This window comes from Microcaecilia unicolor, chromosome 7 (assembly GCF_901765095.1).
Source record: "Microcaecilia unicolor chromosome 7, aMicUni1.1, whole genome shotgun sequence".
Lineage (NCBI taxonomy): Eukaryota > Metazoa > Chordata > Amphibia > Gymnophiona > Siphonopidae > Microcaecilia > Microcaecilia unicolor.
The window spans coordinates 218,249,225-218,267,239 of NC_044037.1; the positions used below are offsets into that span (position 1 = coordinate 218,249,225).

An 18,015-nucleotide genomic window follows, 5' to 3' on the forward strand; every position below is an offset into this window, starting at 1 on the left:
TGGCAGAAAAACATCCAAGTTTTAGGAACACCCAGATCACAACCTCAACATGCCCCCTTGTGATTTGGATGCACTGCATATGAACTGTATAGAAAACCATCTTAAAAATGAGTTTCAAAAATAGCAATTTGGACGTTTTGGCAAAAAAAAAAGTCCATCTGCCACTTTGTGCTGCTTTTTTAATGTTTTTCTGTTTTGAAAATGAACCCCAGAACATGTTTTGAGAGCAATTACTTTTGCTAATTGTAAATATATTTTTGCAGATCCTCCAGGGCAGCCAAGTAAGCTAAAGATTGTTGATTCTACCAAATCATCTATAACTCTTAACTGGACTAAACCTGTTTATGATGGTGGAAGTGCCATAACCAGCTATGTAGTGGAAATGAGGGAAGGCAGTGAAGAAGGATGGACTGTTGTCAGTACCAAAGGAGAAGTGAGAACCACTGAATATGTTGTGTCTCATCTTAAACCAGCGATTAACTACTATTTCCGTGTGTCTGCTGTAAATTGTGCAGGACAAGGAGAACCTATTGAAATGACTGAGCCTACCCAGGCTAAAGATATACTTGGTGCGTTCATATAATTGTTATATTTAATAATAATTTTGATATTTTAATTTCTGTTTTCAAAAATTGCAATTATTTTGTTATTATTTATTACTGTTGTTTTATTTCTTCAGAGGAGCCAGAGATTGACCTAGATGTTGCTCTCAGGACTTCCATTATAGCAAAAGCAGGCGAAGATGTACAAATAACAATACCATTCAAAGGAAGACCTACACCTAACGTCACATGGAGAAAAGGAGAAAAGAACATTAGCAATGATCCAAGATATAACATTCAGAACACAGAATCATCCACTTTAGTTATCATTCCTCAAGTTACTCGCCATGACACAGGAAGATATGTCCTTACTATTGAAAATGGAGTGGGTGAACCTAAATCTTCATTTGTTAATGTTAAAGTGCTTGACACTCCAGCAGCATGCCAGAAATTGCAAGTGAAAAATGTATCTCTTGGCACAGTTACACTGGTATGGGAACCACCTCTCATTGATGGTGGCTCTCAAGTTACTAACTATATTATTGAAAAGAGAGATGCCACTAAGAGAGCATGGTCTTCCGTTACAACTAAATGTTCTCACACCTCATTTAAGCTGACCAATTTGTCAGAAAAAACGTCATTCTTTTTCCGAGTTATTGCAGAAAATGAAAATGGAATGGGTGAACCCTGTGACACCATTGAGCCAGTCAAGCCTTCTGAAATACCAGGGCCTATAAAGGATCTTGAAATGAAAGATTCAACCAAGACTTCTGTTACACTCACTTGGAGCAAACCTGATCATGACGGTGGTAGTTCTATCACAGAGTACATTCTTGAAAAGAAACTAAAAGGAGAACATGAATGGTCGCATGCTGGCATTAGCAAGGCATGTGAGTTTGAAGTCACAAAACTTAAAGAACTTTCTGTTGTAGAATTCAGAGTAAGCGCTAAGAATGAAAAAGGATTAAGTGATGCTGTTTCTATTGGACCTATTACAGTAAAAGATTATGTTATAACACCTGATGTTGACCTTTCTGAAATTCCTGGTGGTCAAATCATTGTGCGTATTGGACACAATGTGCACATAGATTTACCTTACAAAGGTAAGCCTAAACCAACAATAGCTTGGCTGAAAGACAACATTCCTCTGAAAGAAAGTGAACAGGTCCGTTTCAAGAAAACTGAAGGCAAAATAAGTTTAAGCATCAAAAATGTGAAGAAAGAGAATGGAGGAAAATACACATTGACACTTGATAACGCAGTGTCCAGAAAGTCATTTTCAATTACTGTCATAACTCTCGGACCTCCATCTAAACCAAAAGGACCCATCCGATTTGATGAAATTAAAGCTGACAGTGCTGTTATTTCATGGGATGCTCCTGAAGATGATGGAGGAGGAGAAATCACATGCTATAGTATCGAAAAGCGTGAAACATCTCAAACTAATTGGAAGATGGTGTGTTCCAGTGTTGTAAGAACAATCTTCAAAATTCCTAATCTAATTAAAGGAACAGAATATCAGTTTAGGGTACGGGCTGAAAATAGATATGGAGTGAGTCCACCACTCAACTCAGCTGATATTGTAGCAAAACACCAGTTTAGACCTCCAGGGCCACCAGGAAAACCAGTTGTGTACAATGTAACCAGTGATGGAATGACAATATCTTGGGATGCTCCAGTTTATGATGGTGGATCAGAAGTTACTGGATTCTATGTTGAAAAGAAAGAAAGAAATAGCATATTATGGCAGAAAGTTCATACTACACCATTGTCTAACAGGGAATACAGAATTACTGGACTTATTGAGGGTCTGGATTACCAGTTCCGTGTATATGCTGAAAACAGCGCTGGTGTTGGCCCATTTAGTGAACCAAGCAAATTTACCTTAGCTGTATCACCAGTAGGTAAGTAAAAACATATTGTAATATAAAGAATGCATGTCCTAGAAACAATTGTCCTTATTTAAACCATATAAATGTATCTGCTTGAAATTTTCATACCTTTTCTTTCATTTTAGATCCACCTGGCACACCTGACTACATTGATGTCACCAGGGAAACAGTTACACTTAAATGGACTCCCCCATTGCGTGATGGAGGCAGCAAGATTGTTGCCTATAGTGTTGAGAAACGCCAAGGAAATGATCGCTGGCTGAGATGCAACTTTACTGATATTACTGAATGTCAATACACAGTTACAGGGCTTAGTTCAGGTGATCGATTTGAGTTTAGAGTTCTTGCAAGAAATGCTGTGGGAACTGTCAGCCCACCTTCCCAGTCTTCTGGCTACATTATGACCAAAGATGAAAGCAGTAAGTGTCATCTGCTCTTTTTCTACCTCTTTCTTATATTTATCTATTTTGCTGTACGTATAAAATAATTCAGGAAAAATACCTAGCCAAGCAGTTATGCATTAAAGGGTAGTAAGGTGTGGTAGCCGTGTTAGTCCACTCTTAAGGTTATCAATAGAAATCAAACACAATAAAACATGGAAAAGAAAATAAGATGATGCATTAAAGGGAAAATTGAATAAGGGGGGGGGGGGGCGTGCATTTTTGGTGTACAGTAAGCACCTAACTGGGGCATATTTTAGTTATTGTTGCACATATGAGTTAACATATGCATGTAAATGACTTTGTATAAAATCACGACCAGTGTAAAAGTACGTGCATTGCTTGATGGCAGATATTTTGGCATGTGCTTCGGTAGAGCATAGGCAGATTGCACACGTATGCATCTACTTTTCTTTAAGTTTAATATAGGCACCTTAAATAGCACTTTTACCCTGTAATTAAAAAAATTACCCTCTATTGAGGTAATTTTATAGGAAGATGATTAATTTAAGACAGTAAGAGGCCCTTTTACAAAGGCGCGTGAGGCTAATGCACGGGTGGCATTTGCCCAGTCAGCGCTACTACCAGGGTAGTGCATGTACCTGGCGGTAATTTCAATTTTGGTGCATGCCAAATCCCGTGGTAGAAAATACATTTCTATTTTGTACCACAGGGGGGCATTCCTGGTGGTAACCGGCAGTGCGCCCACGTTGGTGCACGCTGCATGGTGACCACGTGGGTAACGCATGAGCCCCTACCACTAAGTCAATGAGTGGTGGTTAGAGCTCAGGCCATAAATAGATGCATACTAGTTTTAATATTAGCACAGGCCCATTTCCCAGCCCATTAAAAAATTGCCTTTTTCTCAGCTGTGGTAAAAAATGGCCCTTTTTAGAACAGTGGGTAAAAAGCCCCCAGACACACATGGCCATGCGGTAAGAGAACTCTTACCACATGGCCATGCAGCGGGGAGCCCTTACCACCCATTTAAGTTTGATAAGGGCTCCTGCGCTAACCCAGCGGGAACTGGGCAGCATGTGGCAATTCCCAATTACCGCCGGGTTATTGCTGCTCAAGCCATTTCCGGGGTTTTTCTTTTTCCCCCAGAAATGGTGCGTGATTGGGAAGGGACTACCACCAATGGCCGTGTTGGGTTGGCAGTAGTCCCGGAACAGCAAGCGGTAAGCCCGCATTGGGCTTACTGCCACTCTGTAAAAGCCCCCCCTACTAAGGAGCTAGTTTATAAAGACACACTTGGAGGTGTATTTTCAAATTACTAAAGGGTTGCCACGTGCCAATCTGGAACTACCGCCTGGATACTGCAGCAACCTGAGGTAATTCCGCCCCATTGTGTGCCATTTCTGGTGCTATGGAAATTTATTTCTGTATTTATACTGCCGGGTTAACGTTAGAGCTCTTACTATCACAAGATATATTGCATTTATAAGATGTATTACATGTTTATTTTGGTAGTTTAGCATTTATATGGAATGATAAACCAGCCATTCAGCAAATTAGCCAATCATATAAATACAATAAATCTCTGCCCAAAGAGGTAATGTCCTGATATTATGTACACAGTTTTGGATCTCATAATTAGTATGATAAGCCAGTAAAATTGGGTTATTCCAAATTATGATAGTAAGTAAAAAGTCATTATTTTGCTATACTAATGAGATTTTGAAAAATAATGTTAAAAAGATATTATTTTTACAAAACTGTTACAGAATAAAATCTGAAAACTTGATAATCTGTTGCATCCTACTTGCAAATTTTTTTTATAATTTTCCTCATCTGTTCTAGTTCCACCTTCAATTGAATTTGGTGCTGAGCACTTTGAAGGTCTTACCGTCAAGTCTGGGGACAGCATTAGAGTTAAAGCTTTGATAAAAGGTCGCCCAGTACCTCAAGTGACCTGGTTTAAAGATGGAAAAGAGATTGACAAGAAGACAAATATTGAAATAAACAATGTCATTGGATATAGCACAATCTTCATTAGAGATGCATCTCGTGATCATCGGGGTGTATATACTGTAGAAGCAAGAAATGCTTCTGGCAGCAAAACAGCAGACCTTACAGTGAGAGTACAAGGTACCGGTCACATTTTTTGATTAGGAATTCTCTAGTTTAAACTGTTCAGTGAAAATTTGAGAAATGTAATTATGTTTTTCCTATTTTCTTGTTACAGATTCACCAGGGCAAATAGGTGGACCAATAAGATTCACTAATATTACAGGAGAGAAATTGACCTTATGGTGGATCCCTCCAGAAAATGACGGTTGTGCTGCTATAACCCATTATACGATTGAAAAACGTGAGACCACCAGAATTTCTTGGGCACTAATTGAGGATAAATGTGAAGCCTGTTCCTTCACTGTGACTAAATTAATAAAAGGCAATGAGTACCAGTTCCGTATCTCTGCAGTTAACAAGTTTGGTGTTGGCAGGCCCCTTGATTCTGAACCAGTTACAGCACAAATACAGTACAGTAAGTTTGTATTTTTTAAGAAATATGATCATGCAGTTATTATGTACATTTTTGAGGCATTCACTAATTTATGCTCATTTTTTCAGCTGTCCCAGAGGCACCCGGTGTTCCAGAACCCAGCCATGTATCTGGAGACAGCATTACTCTTACCTGGGCGAGACCAAGGTCAGATGGTGGAAATGAAATCAAACAGTATATTCTTGAAAGAAGAGAAAAGAAGAGTATGCATTGGGTTAAAGTATCAAGTAAAAGATCAATTACTGAAACAAGATTCCGAGTAACTGGCCTTACTGAAGGCAATGAATATGAATTCCAAGTTATGGCTGAAAATAATGCAGGCATAGGTCCGTCAAGTGGCATCTCAAGGCTAGTTAAATGTAGAGAGCCTGTGAGCCCACCAAGTGCCCCTTCTGTGGTCAAAGTGACTGATACAACAAAGACATCTGTCAGCTTAGAATGGACTAAGCCAGTTTTTGATGGAGGCATGGAAATTATTGGTTACATCATTGAAATGGCCAAAGTTTCTCTGGGAGAATGGCAGAAAGTTAATCCAGAAGCCTGTGTCAACACAAAATATGTTGTGACAGAGTTAGAGGCAGGTGAAGAATACAGATTCCGTGTTTCAGCAGTTAATGGAGCAGGCAGAGGAGAAAGCTGTGAAATTCCTGCTCCAGTTCAAACAGCAGACAGACTGACATCCCCTGAAATTGATATTGATACTAACTTCAAACAGACCCATATCGTTAGAGCTGGAGGAACTATTCGTCTTTTTATTGCTTTCCAAGGCAGACCTATTCCCACTGCCACCTGGACCAAAGCAGATTCTGACCTTAGCTTGCGTGCTGACATTCATACAACTGCAACATTTAGTACTCTGACTGTAGAGAACTGCAACAGATATGATGCTGGTAAATATACCCTCACTGTAGAAAACAACAGTGGTAGCAAGTCTATTACATTTACTGTCAAAGTGCAGGATACCCCTGGTCCTCCAGGTCCTCTTACATTTAAAGATGTGACCAGAGGATCAATTACTTTATTGTGGGATGCTCCTGCAAATGACGGAGGCGCACGCATTCATCATTACGTCATAGAGAAACGAGAAGCAAGTCGACGTAGCTGGCAAGAGGTCAGTGGAAAATGCACTCGCCAGATCTTTAAAGTTACAGATCTTGCAGAAGCTGCCCCATACTTTTTCCGTGTTGCTGCAGAAAATGAATATGGTGTTGGTGAGCCATATGAAACACCAGAGCCAGTTGTAGCTACAGAAGAGCCTGCACCACCGAAGAGACTGGATGTCATTGATACAACTAGATCTTCTGCAACTTTAGCTTGGCTTAAACCTGAACATGATGGTGGTAGCCGTATAACTGATTATCTCATTGAAATGAAACAAAAGGCATCTGACCGTTGGATCGAAGCTGGTGAAACAAAACAACTTACATTAACAATTAACAATCTTACAGAGAATACTGAATATGAATTCCGTGTAAAAGCAAGGAACGATGCTGGTTATAGTGAGCCAAGAGAGGCCTTCTCATCTGTTATTATTAAGGAACCACAGATTGAGCCAACAGCAGATCTCAGTGGAATTACTAGGCAACTCATAACTTGCAAAGCTGGAAAAAACTTTACCATTGATATACCAATTAGTGGCCGTCCAGCTCCTAAGATTACATGGAAACTAGAAGAAATGAGGCTTAAGGAAACTGACAGAGTAAGCATAAAGTCAACAAAAGAGAGAACTACTCTGACTGTTAAAGACAGCATGAGAGGTGATTCTGGTAAATATTACCTAACCCTAGAAAACACAGCTGGTGTGAAAACATTTGCTGTCACGGTAATTGTAATAGGAAGGCCTGGTCCAGTCACTGGTCCTGTTGATATTTCATCTGTTTCTGCTGAGTCATGTGTCTTATCATGGAAAGAACCTGAAGATGATGGAGGAACTGAAATTTCAAACTACATAGTTGAAAAACGTGAATCTGGTACTACGTCTTGGCAGCTTGTTAATTCCAGTGTTACACGTACACAGATCAAAGTCACTCATCTTACCAAATATATGGAGTATACTTTCCGTGTAAGCTCAGAAAACAGATTTGGAGTAAGCAAGCCTTTGGAATCTTCGCCTGTGGTGGCAGAGCATCCTTTTAGTAAGAAAATAATCTGTATTTTAAGAATGTGTATATTTTTTCTATCTTATTCAATTAATGACAATTAATTAACTTGTATTTTTTTTTATTCTTTGCCATTAGTTCCACCAAGTCCACCTACTAGACCAGAAGTGTACTCTGTGTCTGCCAATGCCATGTCCATTCGTTGGGAGGAACCATACCATGATGGTGGCAGCAAAGTTAATGGATATTGGGTTGAAAAGAAGGAGCGTAATACCATCCTTTGGGTCAAAGACAACAAAATACCATGTTATGAATGCAACTACAAAGTCTCAGGACTGGTTGAGGGACTGGAATATCAGTTTAGAGTCTATGCACTGAATGCTGCTGGAGTCAGCAAAGCCAGTGAAGCTTCAAGACCTGTAATGGCTCAGAACCCAGTTGGTAAGTGTAAGCTGTAAAAACATACATCGAGAAAGTAATTCTATGAAGGGATGCCTATTTTTAAGCTCCAAGAATGTGCCTCTTTGGAGACTATTCTAAAAAAAAGAAGGTGCCTACTGTTCTTTTTAGAATATTAGTATGATAGGTCAAAAATATATCAGTTAGCCCTCCAAGTTTGATAAAATCTGGCATTTACTGTGTGGAACCTACATACATAGGTTGCAAAATCACTTTTTACACATGTAAGCACCAGCATTTGCGTGTTCAAAATCTCAAAGGATGCTGTTCTTTTTTTGAATGTGTGTCACTGCAACAAAGTCCATCTGTATTTCTTGAGGCCTTATAGATATTTTACAGAAGGCTCCATGTTCGGCAAGCCTTTTGTGAAATAGTTGTAAAATTGTTTATGTCCTGATTTGGATATCCCTAGACAAACTAGTCAAAATCTGCATTTTAGTATAATGCTTCATAATTCTGAGAAGTTAACAAAACAATCAGTAGTCTTTACAAGGATATAGGACATATACCAAAATGTCAATTTTTTAAATATGTACCTAGGGAAAAATTACCATGTATAGCTAATAGAATATATGGTTCATAAATAAGAAAATAGAACTAGCTTTTTATTTTTACACATTACTTTTACAGATCCTCCAGGGAGACCAGAAGTAACAGATGTCTCCAGATCTACAGTATCATTGAGCTGGTCTGTACCTCTTTATGATGGTGGCAGCAAAGTTATTGGATATATCATAGAACGCAAGCCATACAGTGAGACTGGAAATGGCCGTTGGCTGAAATGCAATTACACCATAGTGTCGGACACTTTCTTTACTGTGACAGCTCTTAGTGAAGGAGATACATATGAATTCCGCATACTGGCCAAGAATGCTATTGGTGTAATTAGTGCTCCATCAGAATCAACTGGCCCAGTCACTTGTAACGATGAATACTGTAGGTGTATTTCATATGAACTCATTCAAAAAGCTTTTCTGTCCTTGACATCTATTCAATGCTAAAACTGTGTTTTTATGTCTGCTTCATTTTTTACAGCACCACCCAAAGCTGAGCTTGACTACAGGTTACATGGAGATATTGTAACTATTAGAGCTGGATCTGATCTTGTTCTTGATGCAGCAATTGGTGGAAAACCAGAACCAAAGGTCTTCTGGTCCAAGGGAGATAGAGAATTAGATCCTTCTGAAAAGATTTCTCTGCAGTACACTACTAAACGTGCCATTGCCATCGTTAAGTACTGTGACAGAAATGATTCTGGAAAATATACATTAACCGTTAAAAATGCTAGTGGAGTAAAAACAGTTTCTGTCCTTGTCAAAGTACTTGGTATGTATTATCAGTTTGTGATGCCCATTTTGCACTCTTCACAGTAATAACAGAAAAGTAACATATTTATTATGTTTATTCACTCGTTTTCAGATTCACCTGGGGCATGCGAAGGCAAAATTACTGTCAGCAGAGTAACAGAGGAGAAGTGCACTCTAGCATGGAACCGTCCTCTGGAAGATGGAGGTGCAGAGATTACTCATTATTTTGTAGAACGACGTGAGACTAGCAGGCTCAACTGGGCTATTGTGGAGCCTGAATGCCAAACACTATCATGTGTCGTCACAAGACTCATTAAGAATAATGAATATATATTCCGTGTGAGAGCAGTGAACAAGTATGGAACTGGTGTTGCAACTGAATCAGAACCTGTCATTGCAAGAAACTATTTCAGTAAGTGATCAATTTTCTGCATACATGGGTCAGAATTTGGAGAGTTGGAGGAGTTTATTTTTCTGATAACTATTTTGTATACCTTTTTTAACAGCTATTCCGTCACCACCTGGTCAACCTGAGGCAGTAGGCGTGGGCAAGGAATTCATCATCATTGAGTGGCTTAAACCAGAATCAGATGGTGGTAGCGAGATTAGCACCTATCTTGTAGATAAACGTGAAAAGAAGAGTGTGCGCTGGACACGAGTCAACAGAGACTTTACTGTCTATGATACAAGATTGAAAGTTACTGGTTTACTAGAAGGAAGTGAATATCAATTCCGTGTTAGTGCTGTAAATGCTGCCGGTAACAGTGAACCTAGTGATGCTTCACACTGTATCCTCTGCAAAGAGCCAACATGTAAGTTTTCTTAATATCTCATGACAAGCATTAGAAAAAGTTCAGCTTTTTCTCAGATTTGGTACCTTACTGAACATATGAAAAGCCATACCTAATCAGAGCAAGGTCCATCAAGCCCAACATCCTGTCTTCAACAGTGGTCTATATGTCTCCTAACTCATTTCTAGGGATAAGCAATAGGTCTCCTAATTCTATACCTTATACTTAATATACCTGAATGTAACTTGCCTTGCACTACCAATAAAAGACATGAGCTAAATCTGAATAAATATATCTAAACCTGGCTCATAATGATTAGAGTAATGGGCTAAGAAGCAGGAGAGCAGGGTTTAAATTCTGCGTCTCCTAATAATATTGCTTGAGACCTTAGTCAAATCACTTTCTGCTAGAACTCCTAATGAATGTTAACAATGTTGTTAGTAACTAAGTCTTACTGCATAAAATGGAACCTGTGGTAAAATCTGTATTGACAGTAATAGCATATGCTAATGCTGAAGTGCACTTTAATAACCATAGGCGTTATTTCCTGTGTCTCCAGATGCCTGTTTGTAAGCATTTTTTTGCACAGGGACATACCTGTATGAAATTTGGTGTAGTATGCCCTGATTTAGAGAGTCATATCAATGCTAAAATAAATAGCATAAAAATGGTAATCATGCCCCATGAGCACCACCATTATATACAAAAATAGCAATTTGAAAACAAAGCTGAATGCCAACTAGTAAAAGCATTCCTGGTGTTGCTAGAAATCATATTTTGTCTCCAAAACTCTGTTCCTTAAATGCTGACTGAGTATGAGAAGGTTACAGAGGTAGTATTCAGAGTCCAGACGCATGAGCCGGATATCATATCAGTGGCATTTATTGGGAAGTTTAGAGCTTCCAAGTGAAGTCCAAAAATATTGCCACCATGTATGTACAGTAAGAAGGGAAGTGGGAATGAACAGTAGAAGATATTCTTAAGATTTCCTTGTTGTAATGACAACTACAGAGGCTGGAATGAGTTCTGATCAAGTTTTAAAAGGAGGAGATTGTTGAAGTCATTTGTAAATACATATAACCAACGTATCATCGTGTTTTTGAAATACTTGTTTTTTCTGAGAAGGGTGGTGGATACCTGGAATGCCCTCCCAGGGGAGGCGGAGGGATCAAATATTAGATCAGTAGGATAGAGGGGTCTATAAATATTTTAAATAAATAAAAACAGTGACAATTCAAAACCACAGACGATCCCTACATAGAAAGAGGTTGGAATCAAAGCAAAATGTAAATGACCTTCACAATTAAACAAGGCATAGAGAGGTGTAACCTGTATGGAGTGACAAGTGCAAGGCTAACTAAGGCATAGAGGAGTGTAAGCTGCATGGAAAGGCAGACTAGATGAACCATACAGTTCTTTATCTGCCATCATTTACTTTGTTACTATGTCTGGAACCTATGCTATAAAACTTTCCTGATGTTAGTCCTACATCTAATTCCCTGCAATCTCAATTCATATCCTCTAGATTTGTTTGCATAATAATAACTGTCAAGTATTTGTGTAATAATAACAAAACATGTTTATCAAGCCTGCATAAATTTGGATGAGTGTATCACATTTTCTTCTTTTTTTTATTTTTTTAAGATACTTCTGCTGCACCTTCTGCTCCAAGAGTTGTGGATACAACAAAGCACAGTATTAGCTTAGCATGGACAAAGCCAATGTACGATGGTGGTACTGACATCATAGGCTATGTTCTTGAAATGAAAGAAGAAGGCGTTGAACAGTGGTATAGGCCACACACTACTGCTACTCTTAGAAATCCTGAATATACTTTAACTGAACTTCAGACTAGTAAGAAATACTTCTTCAGAGTTGCTGCTGTTAATATTAATGGTTTGAGTGAATACAGTGAATCCTCTGCAGCAATTGAACCTGTGGAAAGAATAGGTAATAAGAACATCTTGAGCAGTGTAACAAGATTATTTTATTCCTAATCAACATAGCACACAAAAAATATGTTTTATGAATTTTTTTTTTCTAGAAATACCAGCCCTTGAGCTCGCTGATGATCTGAAGAAAACCGTTACAGTCAGAGCAGGTGGTTCTTTACGCCTCATGGTGTCTTTCTCTGGAAGACCTTCTCCTGTTATTACATGGAACAAACAAGGTGTTGATCTTGCCAACCGTGGTATTATTGACACAACCGACAGCTACACGTTGCTCATAGTTGATAAAGTTAATCGATATGATGCTGGAAAGTATACAATTGAAGCTGAAAACCAGTCTGGCAAAAAATCAGCCACTATCGTTGTCAAAGTATTTGGTATGTAAAATTCTGGAATGGTCTGAATTCATTTTGATTTTGTTTTTATTATAAGATCAGGAAATTATAAAGACAACCTTTTTGTTTCAGATACACCTGGTCCGTGTGGCTCTATGAAAGTTAAGGAGGTCTCTAGAGATTCAGTGACAATTACCTGGGATGTTCCTGCTATTGATGGTGGAGCACCAGTCAACAACTATATAATTGAGAGACGTGAAGCTGCTCTACGGGCATTTAAGACAGTAACCACCAAGTGTAGCAAGACCATTTACAGAATCAGTGGACTTATAGAAGGAACTATGTATTACTTTAGAGTACTGCCAGAAAATATTTATGGTATTGGTGAACCTTGTGAAATATCTGATGCAGTTTTGGTGTCAGAGGTTCCCATGGTGCCTCAGAAGCTGGATGTTGTGGATACTACTAAATCAACTGTATCACTTGCATGGGAGAAACCTTTGCATGATGGTGGCAGCAGACTTACTGGCTATGTTATTGAAGCCTGCAAAGCTGGCACAGAAAGATGGATGAAAGCTGCAGCACTAAAGCCCACAGTCCTTGAGCACACTATCATCTCACTTAATGAGGGTGAACAGTACTTATTTAGAGTAAGAGCACAAAACCAGAAGGGTGTGTCAGAACCAAGAGAAACTATCACAGCAGTGACTGTAGAAGAACGAAAAGGTATGTGGAACAGATAGAGATCTGTTTAGGAAATATGGTTTATCTTGATTGGGATTATACTAATTTGATGTGTATGCTTTTCTTTATATAGGGATGCCTTCAATTGATCTAGCTGGAATACCTCAAAAGACTGTTCATGTACCAGCTGGCAGACCTATAGAATTGACTATTCCAATTAGTGGTCGTCCACCTCCAGCTGTTTCTTGGTACTTTGCTGGTTCTAAGATAAGAGAAACTGAACGCATTAAGATTGAAACCACTATTAAAGTAACTAAATTAAGTGTGCGTGAGACCACAATAAATGATACTGGAGAATACATGCTTGAACTTAAGAATACATCTGGAACCGCTACTGAAACAATAAAAGTTGTTATACTTGGTAAGATGTTAATACTAGGATCTTCCTATCTTCAATACAAAATGTTTAAAAAATCATTGCTTCACCTAAATTCTTTTTATTTTTGCATAGACAAACCTGGGCCTCCTACTGGACCCATCAGAATTGATGAAATTGATGCCACCTCTGTAACAATTTCCTGGGATCCACCTGAGAAGGATGGAGGGGCTACAATTAGTGGCTATGTGGCAGAACAACGAGATGCTCATCGACCTGGATGGCTTCCAGTTTCTGAATCAGTAACAAGAACAACATTCAAGTACACAAGACTTACTGAAGGCACTGAATATGTGTTCCGTGTTGCTGCCACAAATCGTTTTGGAATTGGATCATACTTACAGTCTGAGATTGTAGAATGCAGGAGTCGTATCAGTGAGTTTTTTTTCTGTTTTATATATAAGTCTGGAATAATTTGCATATTCTTAGTGTACATACACATATTTTTCTAAGTAACTAGACTATGAATCACTTATGCTATACATATCCATTTGGAGTTCACAGCACATTTCTTACTTTTTAACTAGCTGCTCATTAATAAACAAATGAGCTGAATGTTTCACTTTAAAACTCATATGATGGCTAAAAGTGACTCGACGCAGTCCTGCATTTTGGCACCTGATGCGCCTACCTCAGGAATCAAGCATATATTTTTCAGCCACAAATGAAGAACATATGTCCACTAAAACAGCATCAAAGGTGCTGACGGATTGAGCTTAGGTAAATAGCATTTCAAATAGACACATCAACGTCAAGTCACTTTTAGCCATTATTCATCAATAAACCACTTGGCTTTGGAATCACATTGGTCTACCCCTTTCTTCTTTTTGTTTCTGTTTTGTGGACCTTTAGGGGTTTACTTCTGCTCTCTTGTTGATTCACTTTAACAACTCTCCAAAATGCATTATCTGGCTCACAACTGGAGACTACTGGCTTACGTGCCTTATGCTACTTCTAATACATTATCAACTTATTTCTTGTAGAATATATTTTTTGTTCTATACGCAAAAGCCTACACATTAAAATTACTGGAGATATCTCTTGAGTTTGAGCTCCAGAAACTATTAATTTTCGTGCTGATCTTTTCGTGTTGTAGTATATGATTTTTACAAGAATTCAAAGCAAGTTTGTGTTGACCACTATTACTCTCAGAGTTTATGAAAATCTGATTTAAAGACTTATTTATAACATTCATATAAGACCACAAATCAATAGTTTAAATAATATATAGATAGTAAAACCTTCTGTTACTGTTGCTCATGTTAACAATAAAAGATTTTCTATCATTAGTGTACTACTTTAAAATACAATATATATGTATCTCTGGGAAACATTTTCAAAAACATATATATATAGATATATAAAAATTAGATTTTTGTTTCAATAGTGTTAGCCCTTCAAGTGCAAATCTGCATTTTGTTTCCATAGTCATTTCTAATAATCAACTTACAAAATTTGTTACAGGTATCCCTGGTCCTCCAGACACTCTACATGTGTTTGATGCCTCTCGTGATGGCATGACACTTACTTGGCATCCACCAGAAGATGATGGTGGTTCACATATTGTTGGTTACATTGTGGAGCGCAAAGAAGTTAGAGCAGAGAGATGGGTTCGTGCAAACAAAGTACCAGTGACTATGACCCGATATCGTTCCACTGGACTTGTTGAAGGTCTAGAATATGAACATCGTGTCACAGCCATAAATGCAAGAGGTGAAGGCAAACCAAGTCGTCCTTCTAAACCTACTGTTGCCATGGATCCAATTGGTAAATGACTTGAAATGCATACTAAAATATTTATAGATGTGCTTTTCTGATAGTTTATAAGTTTCACATACAAGTTTGGAGATTTAAATCTCAGAAAATGTTATTGAGTAATTTAAATGAATATTCAGACCAACTTTTTTTTTTTACTATTTGTAAAAAAAAAAATAAGGGTCAATATTAAATGGAATTTAACTGAGTAAGAGGGTTCCTACCCAGTTACATCCTGCTGACCAGCTCTTGTGCTGATATTCAGCAGCATTTAACTAGAATATCAGCACAAACCACCTCAGCACTACACGGGGTTGGTTTGGGACTGGAACAGTGGCAGAGCTGGGCATTATCTGGGCACTGTCAATATTCAGTGCTGCTATCTGGATAGTGGCTGGCACTGAATATCCAAGTCTAATTCAGTTGACGGCAGCCAGATAGCTATCTAGGGGCCCTTTTACGAAATGGCGGTAAGCCCAATGCGGGCTTACCACTCACTAAAAGGGAAGTACCACCAGGCTACCACAGCAGCCCAGCAGTAGTTCCCTCCCCCAGGACATGCCATTTCTGGCACTGCAAAAATATTTCAATTTTTGTAGCGCTGGTATGTACCCGGCGGTAATCAGGCAGTGTCACGTGCTGCCCAGTTACCGCAAGGTTACTGTGGGAGCCCTTACCGCCACCTCAATGGGTGGCAGTAAGTGCTTCCCCCCTGAAATGGCTGCGCAGAAAGTGGTTCATTTGCCACATGGCCCTTTCTTTAAGAAAAGGGAAACCTGCCTTTTACCCACTGTGATAAAAGGGGGCCTCAGCGTGCATCAAAAACACACGCCGACACCAGCACAGGTCCCCTTTTGCTGCAGTGTCGTAAAAGGACCCCCTAGTGTTATATATGACAATGAGGCCCCCTAAATTATAAACTGACTTGTGATTCTTATATGTCTGGTGTGTACAACTGCAAAGATATTTTATTTTCAATTTACAGAATGTCTTCCTGTAGAGGGATCTTTTCACTGCATAAATTAACTATGCAGAATCAAAGGGCAAAAATCCTATACTTCATAATGCAGATTATATCATCCTCCATTATTTTGACTTTTAACATATTAGAAAAATGAGAAAAACTTTAAAATTCATGTAATATTTCATCCTGTCATCTATTTCAGCTCCTCCAGGCAAGCCTCAGAATCCAAGGGTTACAGATACTACAAGAACTACTGTTTCACTGGCCTGGAGTCCACCAGAAGAAGAGGGAGGTTCTAAAGTCACTGGTTACTTGATTGAAATGCAAAAAGTTGATCAGTATGAATGGACTAAATGTAATACTACTCCAACCAAGATTTGTGAATACACTCTTACACATCTACCACAAGGCGCTGAATATAGATTCCGTGTACTAGCATGTAATGCTGGTGGACCCGGCGAACCTTCTGATGTACCTGGAACAGTAAAAGTAACAGAAATGCTTGGTAAGATATATACTATAGCTTTTCAGTAGAAGGAATGTTCCACAGAGTTAGTAGCAAAAATGATAGAGGTTGGTGGAATCTTATGGTCTAACCAGTCTATTTAGACATGAGATTGTGAGGACAAGCGTCTGCTTCTTCACATAACATGGACTCATATCCTTGAAAGGTTACACCTAATTAAATCAGTTAGGGGTCCTGTTACTAAGCCACAGTAAAAAGTGGCCTGTGGTAGTGTAGGAGCGTGTTTTGGGCATGTGCCGGGCCAGTTTTTACTGCGTCTGCACAAAAGGGCTTTTTTTAATGGGATAGGAAAAGAGCATGCGGTAAAACTGAAACCAGTGCATGCCTAAAACCAGCCTGAGCCCGTAACACCACCTATTAATCTAGCGGTAAGGGCTCACACATTACACACGTGGTGATTAGTTGGCACGCGCCAACTGCCGATTACTGCCAGAAACGCCACACGTGGGAGTAAATAAATCATCCAGTTGCTATGGGCGCACACCATAGCTGAAATTACTGCCGGGAGCATGGTAGCCTGGCGGTAGTCTCATTTTGGTACATGCTACATGCCTAATGCGCCTTTGTAAACCTTAGTCTATAAGGTGCCACCAGCTTCTCTATCATTATTTCAACAGAAGGATACATTTTTTATATCTAAAATAGATACACCTCAACATGTTTTCTTTTTTGTTTGTAGAATATCCTGATTATGAACTAGATGAAAAGTATCTGGAAGGCCTGATCGTAAGACAAGGTGGAGTTATTAGGATTCCAGTACCAATCAAGGGCAAACCCATTCCAATTTGCAAATGGACAAAAGAAGGTCGTGACATTAGCAAGAGAGCAATGATTGCCACTTCTGATACACATAGTGAACTTGTGATCAAGGAAGCAACTAGAGAAGATTCTGGCACATATGATCTGGTGCTTGAAAACAAGTGCGGCAAGAAAGCTGTGTATATCAAGGTTAAAGTAATTGGAAGCCCAGATGCTCCAGAAGGACCATTAGAGTATGATGACATTCAAGCTCGCTCTGTAAGAGTAAGCTGGAGAACTCCTGCCGATGATGGTGGCTCGGACATACTTGGATACATTGTCGAAAGACGAGAAGTACCTACAACTGCTTGGTATACTGTTGATTCCAGAGTGAAAGGGACATCTTTGGTGGTCAGAGGCCTAAAAGAAAATGTTGAATACCATTTCCGTGTTTCCAGTGAAAACCAGTTTGGTATTAGTAGGCCCCTGAAATCAGAAGAACCTGTTATACCAAAAACACCTCTAAGTATGTATATATTATTATTATTATTATTTTAAATTAAAATTATGTTTCTCTTCTCAAATGATATGT

At 38.9% G+C, this 18,015-nt stretch overlaps 1 protein-coding gene across 1 annotated transcript in view; it reads left to right on the forward strand.

The window, feature by feature from the left end:
- Positions 1-18,015, forward strand: part of TTN (titin) — a 470,266-nt gene that overhangs the window by 430,585 nt on the left and 21,666 nt on the right. Inside the window, exons 277-295 of the mRNA XM_030210848.1 lie at positions 264-569; positions 680-2,446; positions 2,560-2,853; positions 4,678-4,965; positions 5,063-5,362; positions 5,449-7,515; positions 7,618-7,920; positions 8,569-8,874; positions 8,974-9,264; positions 9,358-9,657; positions 9,752-10,057; positions 11,681-11,986; positions 12,081-12,362; positions 12,453-13,046; positions 13,138-13,425; positions 13,516-13,815; positions 14,905-15,207; positions 16,362-16,664; positions 17,365-17,949. Of these exons, the coding sequence (XP_030066708.1) occupies positions 264-569; positions 680-2,446; positions 2,560-2,853; positions 4,678-4,965; positions 5,063-5,362; positions 5,449-7,515; positions 7,618-7,920; positions 8,569-8,874; positions 8,974-9,264; positions 9,358-9,657; positions 9,752-10,057; positions 11,681-11,986; positions 12,081-12,362; positions 12,453-13,046; positions 13,138-13,425; positions 13,516-13,815; positions 14,905-15,207; positions 16,362-16,664; positions 17,365-17,949 (9,489 nt within the window). The remainder of the gene's footprint in view (positions 1-263; positions 570-679; positions 2,447-2,559; positions 2,854-4,677; positions 4,966-5,062; positions 5,363-5,448; positions 7,516-7,617; positions 7,921-8,568; positions 8,875-8,973; positions 9,265-9,357; positions 9,658-9,751; positions 10,058-11,680; positions 11,987-12,080; positions 12,363-12,452; positions 13,047-13,137; positions 13,426-13,515; positions 13,816-14,904; positions 15,208-16,361; positions 16,665-17,364; positions 17,950-18,015) is intronic.